This window comes from Erithacus rubecula (assembly GCF_903797595.1).
Source record: "Erithacus rubecula genome assembly, contig: scaffold_88_arrow_ctg1, whole genome shotgun sequence".
Lineage (NCBI taxonomy): Eukaryota > Metazoa > Chordata > Aves > Passeriformes > Muscicapidae > Erithacus > Erithacus rubecula.
The window spans coordinates 491,341-500,925 of NW_027635446.1; the positions used below are offsets into that span (position 1 = coordinate 491,341).

Genomic DNA, 9,585 nt, shown 5'->3' on the forward strand with positions numbered 1-9,585 from the left:
ACGTCTGTGACCCCCGTGCGGAATCACCGTTCCGACTTAATCGGCAGGCCCCCCTTCCCCTTAATAGAAGGAATAAAGCACCTTCGGGCTTACCTCCAGGTCGTCCGTCAGGCGCGGGGTTGGGCACGGGTTGATGTTCTCCCCAGAAATCACCTGGTGCCGGCGTGGAGTGGATCAGCCCACGAACTGCCCCAGCCACCTCCGGAGTCCCATCTGGGTCGCCAGAAAACTGTTGCCCGATGCTCCAAACAGAACACAAACTAACAGAGTTAGTTTATGCGGTGCTTTATTCAGGGCCCGAGGAACCTGCGGACTAGCGTCCAAAGTCAGGATCCCACAGTTCCCTTTTTCCATCAGGTTTTTATACCTTTTTACAAAGTGGTCTACGTGCAGAAATACACATTCTTTAAAACAATACAGATACATAAATCTTGCAGGTATTATTCCTAAAAGTTATAAATTCTGCATGCTTGTCTACTCAGAACTATAGGCTACCCCCCTTAATCCCCCTTGCATATTTGCCCATCACTAGAACCCTTTATTTATTATTATTATACTTTAGCCTTATCTTGAAATTTTCTAGATGTCTTATATGCTCTACTAAATCCTTTGATTATTGTTTTCACAGTTCTAAATGTTCTATATGCTCTACTAATTCTTTTCACTATTGTTCCACAAGGTAGGTTCTCAGGGCCTGTCCGAAAACTGCAGTTTGCTAAGCCTTAGCATGACTACTACTATATCTACATTAGTCCTTTTTCTCATTATTTCGGTATCAGCCCCAGCTGGCAGAGAGCCTCTCCAGTCAGCTCTCCTCAGAGCTCCAGCAGCAGAGCCAGCCACGGCCCCACCCACAAGGCTATTTCCTGCGTGCCCTGCTCAATTGATGTTGCACCTTCTGCAAGATGGAGCCCGAACCTCTCTCTACTGCCCACAGGAGAAAGGATGGCTCGGCCTCCTTGGGACATGTCCTGGCTGGTGACCATTCTAAACCCACGGATATGACACAGGCAAGGAACGTGTGGGCAGGGCACGAATGCTGCTCTGACCCCTGGGGTCTGGTGAGCACGGAAATCAGCAGGAGTGGCAGAGTACCAGCCCAAGCAGACCTGCCACTCCCTGACCCCTGGCAATGCTGGTGCCTGACTCCTGCCCCAGAGACGTATGCCCCAAGGGGCTTCTGTGCCAGAGGGTCCAAAGCCCACCTGCACTGGAAGCTGTGCTCCTTCCTACAGGGGCCACTGGAAGCTGTGCTCCTTCCTACAGGGGCTGTTGTCAGGAGCACCTGCAGCAACTGCTGGCAACTCTTGGTTTCTGTCAAGAGGTCGAAACTGTTGGTCCTGAAATGTTTTTTTCATGGAAGGGATTGGCAATGGCACCAGAACATCATCAGCTGCCAAGTTTCACAGAACAATAAGATTGTACAGATGCACTGCTATTGGGAGATCAAAATTACAAGAGATGGGGCAACTGAAAGAAAGACTTTTAAAAGATGGTTTATTGCCTCATGGCACCAGTCTCATAGAAGGCTGAGACATTAAAAGTGTTACGTTTAATGCCATAAGATCAGAATCCATCTGATTGCCTGTTACAGTGCCTTATTGTAGGTTTTTAGCCAATCACATACTTTTACAAATCTTGGTAACATCTTTTTACACTAATTAATAATTGTTTTACTTCTTGTGGCTTTGCCGCAATGCGTCATTTTTGGCCAATTATGTAACACTTCACAAACCTACATTGATACATCTTAAATTAATAGCTAACTTTATAACAGGCTTTATTCCTAAAGTTTAAAATCTTTTAGTCTTCAACTTGACATATTGTTTTGCTCATATAATGCCTATCTCCATTTGCGTAAAATATAATTCCTCTTAAAATATGAACTCATATTTTTGTTTCATGTCTGTTTTATTTTCACTGTCCTAATTCTCCAAGCTTTTTCCAAGACCTTAGGTCAAACACTGTATCCATCTCCATCACTGAACCTGTATGCCCAAGGACCCAAGAGCTTTCTGTGCCTGCAATTCCCACACGCTGTCATGTTTCCTTGTGTTCCAATAAAAACATTAGCCCAATCTCTGATGTCCAATGCTCCAGTTGCTGCGTGTCTGGCAGTGGTAGCTCATGTCCAAACGCAACTGGGTACCTGCTGAGCATGGTAGTGGAGAGCCACAAACAGGGAAGTTCAACCAGAGCAATATATAAAGCTTCAAACAATCTCTTGTCTATTTCCAAATGCAAACATCAGCAAACACATGCAAGAAAAACCAAATTCATTCCAACATTCCCAGGAAACCAAACAAGGATTGCACACATGGCTTTTGGAAAGACTTCCTAGATGAATTAGGGTCTCTCCCATGGAGGGGCTGTAGTAGCTGAAGTTGTGCACTGCTGCACAGTTACAGGTAGAATGGGAAGAAGTCCAAAGTGTTCCTGCACAACCTGAAATATGGATAAAGGCTTGGACCAAATTCTTTCCTGGGCAGGATGATGCTGAAATCCACTGCATTCTGAGGCCTGAAAATTAGGCAAGAAATCAGTTCTCCATAATATAAGGTCCATGGGGCAGGTATTTGTTTATTTGACGCTGGAGTGAGGGGCATTGCTCCACCACAAACTCACCCATGCATTCTTTGCACAGTACTAGCTTGTATACATTTTTTACTTAATGTGCACATTATTCTTTCCTAACCTTCATATTGCAACATATTTTCTAATGACATGATTATGTGAGTCCTTGTAACACATCCATGGTTTCTGCAGGAGGTGGTCGTCAGCCTGCTGCTGCTCATTTCAGAGGGAGGCTCATAAATCTATGGGCTGAACTTTCCACCCCTGCTTCCTGGGCACACTCTATAGGAATGTCTGCTCAAATAGCCAGTGGTTAGCTTTTGCAGTTAGCTTGTTCTGCTAAGTTTGCTGATTTTTGAAAAGTGCTTCATTCACATACCATGTTACCATGTAACTACTTCTTCCTGCACAGCTACAGGTTTTGTGTAGCTCAATTATCTCATTGCCTCACATCAATCCAGCCCTTTCTTATATCCTTTGCAATTTCTTTTGCATTTATAGTCTTGTTGTGGTCTCAAAATATCTGTTTCATTCCTGTATCTCATTTTATTTTGCTACCATTTGTGATATCTTGTGGTAGTTTGTTTATAATTCCATACAAAACACTGGCTCTTCATGCAGGTTTTTAGGATTGGTATTCCAGTTCCTAAAATTCCTACAAAAAGTTGTGTTAGCCAGTTCAGATTAGGTAGCCAAAATGTTTGAGTTTCCCACAAATGTTTGCTCCAAGATGTAATGCCTTTGGTCACTTCAGGGAGCCCTTTTGCATGTTGCCAAATGGTATGGATGTCCTCTGCTATTTGCTGTGACTGAGCTATAGAAGTGCAACAATTGCTAAATTAGAATATAAACTCCTCCCATTTTGCCGTTATCTTTTCTAGCACCGTGGGGTTTAGAAAGACTACTTCTTCCAGTGAGTTTATTTCAGTTTGTAGTCTTTTTCAGGCATATGCTGTTGAGTTAGCAATCAATTCTATTTTGGTTGAAACATTTGAAATGGCTTTTGCAGTTGTGCAATTCCTAAATTATGGAGCAATGCCCTAACATCATGGTGGACAGTTATTAAAACCTTTTCTCCATTCTCTTTGATTTCCTTCACAGTTGTTTGAATGATGCCTGGGTGGATCTCAAAATGACATACCTTGTTCAGTACCTAGGCATATGTCTTGGGCATCAATGGTGTTGCTTTCACAAAGGAATTGTTTTAGGGTGACACAACATTCTACATTTACAGTGTGTCATTTCTTGTCTACCATCTGGGCCCATGTTCTATGTTCAGAGCGGTGGAGTACAGTCTTTTCATGGTTTAATCCTAAAACAATAATAGAGTGGATAATGTAAATGGTGGCATTATGTATAGTGAGTACAAAGGCAGCGGCCACATTAGTGACGGGGTCATAAGTGAAATTTACCATAGTCCACCAGGACTGCAGTTTCCTTTCCAAATTCGTGGCATGATCCCATATGGCTTTTCACATTTCGATTGGATAAATGCCTTTACTTCCTCTCTTATGATCAAAGTGACTGTTGACTGCATCCACAACTGTGCCTGTATACAACTAAGAGCTAAAGACACATTTTCCTGGGCTACAACAAGTGTTTTCATTATTAGTTTGTGGCCTTGATCTTCAGCTTCTTTCGAATTTGACAATACCTTTGAAACCTGCCACTGACTGGTTCCTAATGCTAACACAGATGATTGTAAAGGCTGCCTTATTTTTGCAAAATCACTAGTCACAGTGGCCAGTTTCCACATTAATACTTCTGAATCAATTCCATTTAAGACTCTTAATCCTATACCTATTATTCCATCACATGTCTTCGTGTTGTGTCTTTAAAGTGAGCCTATTATTTCAGGCTGTCCAACTCTCAAAGGATATTTTCAGAAAAGGGGAACAGGCTGGCTGAATTTTTGAAATAATGATCTGCATTAGCAGCTCAACACGCTTGAGAGACCATTCTGGGTTAAACAGCAATTGCTGTTGGCCCACATTCCTTATCACATATGGTCCAATTTCATAAATCTTTGGTTGAGGCTTAAGGGGCATGACTAGGGCTCAAGTGATCTGGATTTTTAGTGTCTGTGTTGGTAAGATTGCATCATTCTTAGGTTTAACACAAACTTGAGTTATATTGTAATAAACTTTAAAAGCCTTGGCTTCACACTCCTCTATTTTAAGCCCAAGTTCATAGTAGTCATTTAAGTGTGTGTCACAACATTCCTTACCAATTCAGATGGGTTTTATTCCTCTTTGGAATCCATCCTGGAAAAACAGATATTTACAACCCCTGTAGCCATAGTCATGATTATGATCATAAAAGCCACAGCTTTCCAGTTGATACCTGCTTGATTCTGGCTAGGAATACTTTCCTGGATTGTAACAAGCAAAACCAACATTTTCACCTACGATCTATTCATTTTTTCCCCAGTAACCTTTAGCTCATTATCAGCCAGTGTTGCTTTCCAAGGACCTTCTGGAGCCTTTTTCACTTGGGTGTGGTGAATCCAGGCACTCTGTTCTTTGATCTTCATTGCAGTAAAAGGGTGAGAAGCATCTGGAATGGTCCTTCCTGCTGTAGCTCCAAAGTTTTGTCTGCAAAAGACTTAATATAGGCATAATCTCCAGGCTGTATGTCTGTACTGGCCCATCTAGTTCTCTGCTTTAAGCCCCAACTACGTATTTTTTAATTTCTCTGAGATGTTTTTTTACGGCCATCATGTATCTACGTAGAGTTTTGGTGTTCCCTCCTGTTCCCTATATGGTCTTTGTACCTCAAGTTCTATATTTATCTATCTATCTATCTATCTATATATATATATATATATATGTCTATATATATCAAGGTCAATATATCTATTGAGGTCTATATGTACCTCAAAAGGGCTGAACTTTTCTTTTCTTCTTGGTTTAGTTGGAATTTACAGTAATGCCAAAGGAAGAGCCTGGGGCTAGTGTAATTTTGCTTCTTGTCCTACATTTATAATTTGTTGCTTGATCAAGTGGTTCATTTTTTTCTATTTGACCACTTGACTGAGAGTGATGTGGCTAATTTGCAGTACAATTTTTGAAATAAAGTGTGGTCCTCTAAACTCCAAAGCAGTTGCTCCCTTTATCATAACATGCACATCTGTTACAGGCATTAAAGCTTTATTTAACATCAAGTATGTTGCTCCTGTATCTACAAAAATTCCATTTTCTTTACTTTGTCCATTAACTTGATTATAACCAAAGAGTACGTTAGGGAAAGACTAAAGCATGGCATTATCTGATTCCCCATGGAACCAAATCACCATTGTGACAGTCCGGAACCTCATGGAACCAAGGAGCCTTTGTGACACTGCAAAGCCTCAGGGAACCAAGGAGTGCAAAGGTCTCAAACATTTCTTGCAGGGTTCTGCCTTGGGGAAGGGGAAGCCCTCTGGTGGCACCTTGGGCTGGCACACACTTGAGGAGTGTGTCTGTTTTCAGTGGGGAAACGTAGGAGTTTTAGATTGCTTCAAAATAACCAGGAAAACCCCTGTTTGCCTGACCTCAGCCAGTTCTCCAAGCAAAGCAGGTCCCAGGTGAGTGAGGACAGACAGAATGGGGTTGGGCAATGTGGAGCAAGGCTGTCCACACTGGGTCAGACCTCAAGGCACAGCTTCTCTGAGCTTCTCTCACCTCCTGAGGAGAGACCCTGGATCAGCATCAATCACAGAATGCTGCAGTCACTTCTCTGAAGAGAAGATTTATAAAATACACCTTTTAAAATGGGAATGTGGTTTGTTTAGAAGATTTTTGAAGTATTTCTCCATAAGTATTTTAGGAAACCTTCCCATGAACTGCACCAGACCAGAGGGAATTCAAGGCAGAGCCATGGTTTGTCAGGACTTGCTGATCCAAATAAGACCCGTAGTGCCTTTGGTGCTGAGCCCTTGAACCTCGAAGCCTGAGAGGAGATTGGACAAACCTTTCCAGGAGTCCAAGTCAGATGAAAAACCCAAAGGGTCTCAAAGTATTAATGGGTCCCACTGAGATTCATTTCCACCACAGGATGCTCATGGACTCCTTGGAGAAGGGAATTGGAGCCCATGATTGCCAAAAAACCTCTCCGAGAGTCAGAGAGGAAAGGAAAATCCAAAAAACCTTTGAAACCTTGAGTATCTCAAAGTATTAATGAGCCCCAGTAAGTGTCAATACAAAGCTCTCAAGGCACTCCTAAAAGTAGATAGCTGTCCATGCAGGGTTCTGCATGATTGCATAAACTACTAAAAGAGTTGGTGTCAAAAGGGAAACTCCAAGTACCTAAAAAACAGAGTACCTTGAAGAATTAATGAGCCCCACTGAGTATCATTACTGACAAAGCCTCTCAAGGGACTAATTAAAGCAAATAATTGGAGGCCATGATTGCACAAAGCTCTCAGAGACTCCAAGGCAAAAGCAAAACCCAAAGTCCTTTAAAAAACCTGCAGTCCCTGGCAGCATGAAGGAGCCCCCAGGACTATTCTTGGCGAAGGCTCCCCAGGGACTGGTCCCAGCAGATCCCTGAAGCCACTGGGATGTGGGAGGATGCTGAGGACAGGACAAGGGGTGACAGTGCCCAGCCTTGCTGGGGCTGTGCCAGGAGGCCCCAGTGGCTCAGGACAAGGTGTCTCCTCAGAGCCCTTGGTGGCACAGACCCTGCTGTGCCCCAGGGCACCAAGACTTGGCTTCTCTTTGTCCCCACCTGTCATCTCTGCCTCCAGTTCTCAACTCTGATTGTGGCTTGGGGACACTTTCTCAGTTGTGTCCCACAGTGGGACCCATTAAAACTTCAAGAAACTTTGGAGTTATAATCTGACTTGAAATTGTTGAGAGGTTTCTTCATCTCCCTCTCAGGGACTGATGTTCAGGGCCTCAGCAGAAATCCCAGAGGGTCATTAAAGTCCTTGTGCTGTGTCTGTGCTGCTCAGCTGGACTGGATTCCTTGCAGAGGGAGATGCTGGAAACCAAGAAGAGCTTCAAAAGCACATTTCTTTTGCTGAGCCGCACTTCTCAGAGCCCAGCAGGGCTGGGGCACTGCCTGCAGCCACCCCGGGCACAGCACAGAGGCACAGAGAGTTTCAATCAGTCAGGACTGGGAAGATGCTCAGAAGTGAATGGGGCAGAATCACTCCCAGCTCTTGACACAGGAAGCCTCTGGCTGCAGGACAAGGCAGCAGCAGCTCCTGGTTGATCTCCTAAAGCTGGAACATCCCAATGCCTACAGACTCTGTGAGTACATTCTCTGATCATCTCTTGTGTAGGGCAGCCAGGGGTGCCCAGGGCTATCCTGCAGAGCAGGGTCCTGCAGCCCTGGGTGCTGTGCTGGGGCAGGGACTCTTCTGCCAGCTAGGGACAGCTCTCAGCCAGCCCTGGGAGCTGCTCACAGCACTGGGGGACAAGGTCTGGTTGGAAGGAGGCAGCTGTAAGGCTTGGAAGTATTCTACTTCTGTGGTGAGGATGCTGCGGTGTTGATCCCCCAGAGCTGAGCTGGGCTCTGGCAGCACCAGCAGGGCCCAGCTCTGGGCACAGGGAAGCAGCTGCTGCAAGGACAGCTGCAGGCAGCAGAGCCCTGGAATGGAAGTGGGGGGAAAGTGAAACAAAGCTGGGCTGGGATATTTAAAGTCTTCTCAAAACCAAATGATTCCATGATTACTTTTCTTACAGATGCCCATACCAAGACACAGCAAATGTCCAACAGCAGCTCCATCAGCCACTTCCTCCTGCTGCCATTGGCAGACACGCGGCAGCTGCAGCTCCTGCACTTCTGCCTCTTCCTGGGCATCTCCCTGGCTGCCCTCCTGGGCAACGGCCTCATCATCAGCTCCGTAGCCTGCGGCCACCACCTGCACACCCCCATGTTCTTCTTCCTGCTCAACCTGGCCCTCACTGACCTGGGCTGCATCTGCACCACTGTGCCCAAAGCCATGCACAATTCCCTCTGGGACACCAGGAACATCTCCTACTCTGGATGTGCTGCTCAGGTTTTTTTCTTACTGTTCTTCATTGGAACAGATTATTTCCTGCTCACTGTCATGTGCTACGACCGCTACGTGTCCATCTGCAAACCCCTGCACTACGAGACCCTCCTGGGCAGCAGAGCTTGTGCCCACATGGCAGCAGCTGCCTGGGCCAGTGGCTTTCTCAATGCTCTACTACACACGGCCAATACATTTTCCCTGCCCCTGTGCCAGGGCAATGCCCTGGACCAGTTCTTCTGTGAGGTCCCACAGATCCTCAAGCTCTCCTGCTCCAAATCCTACCTCAGGGAACTTGGGCTTCTTGCTGTTGGCATCTGTTTATCATTTGGTTGCTTTGTATTCATTGTTTTCTCCTATGTGCAGATCTTCAGGGCTGTGCTGAGGATCCCCTCTGAGCAGGGACGGCACAAAGCCTTTTCCACCTGCCTCCCTCACCTGGCTGTGGTCTCCCTGTTCCTCAGCACGGCATTCTTTGCCTACCTGAAGCCCCCCTCCATCTCCTCCCCATCCCTGGATTTGGGTTTGTCGATTTTGTACTCAGTGGTGCCTCCATCCCTGAACCCCCTCATCTACAGTCTGAGGAACCAGGAGCTCAAGGTTGTAGTGTGGATACAGATGACTGGATGTTTTCATGCACATTAATTTGCTGGTAATATTGAAAATTACCTGTAATAAAAGTCATATTTGATAATTCTCATTGGTTAAATTTTGGAGAATTTTTTTCTTTGTTTTTCTTCTTTAATATTGTCCACCAAGAAAAGCTTTTGCTTGTGCCATCTGTCATTTTATTTCTCTCCATCTTTGCTGTGGCTGCCGACTGTCTTGATGAGGGTCTATGCTCCTGGTTGGCTTTAAATAAATTAAGGTTCTCCCAGCAAATATTCCTCCAGAGATGACCCTTTTCTTCCCTTCTCTGTAGCTGCAGCAGCAATGTCTGTGTGCAGAGCTGGGGCAGATCAGTGCTGGCACAGCAGCTGTACCCAGCAGCAGCAGCAGCGCTTGGTGTTGCCAGTGCTGCTCCCGTGCCA

General features: G+C 45.2%; 1 protein-coding gene across 1 annotated transcript; it reads left to right on the plus strand.

Annotated features, from left to right (window-relative positions):
- Nucleotides 1–7,779: 7,779 nt before the first annotated feature.
- Nucleotides 7,780–9,199, plus strand: LOC306816771 (olfactory receptor 14A16-like; the record flags this gene model as incomplete). Its single annotated transcript, XM_079333203.1, has 2 exons — nt 7,780–7,808; nt 8,244–9,199. The coding sequence occupies exon 2, from the start codon at nt 8,267–8,269 to the stop codon at nt 9,197–9,199; it is 933 nt and encodes a 310-aa protein (XP_079189329.1). The 5' UTR covers nt 7,780–7,808; nt 8,244–8,266.
- Nucleotides 9,200–9,585: the final 386 nt, after the last annotated feature.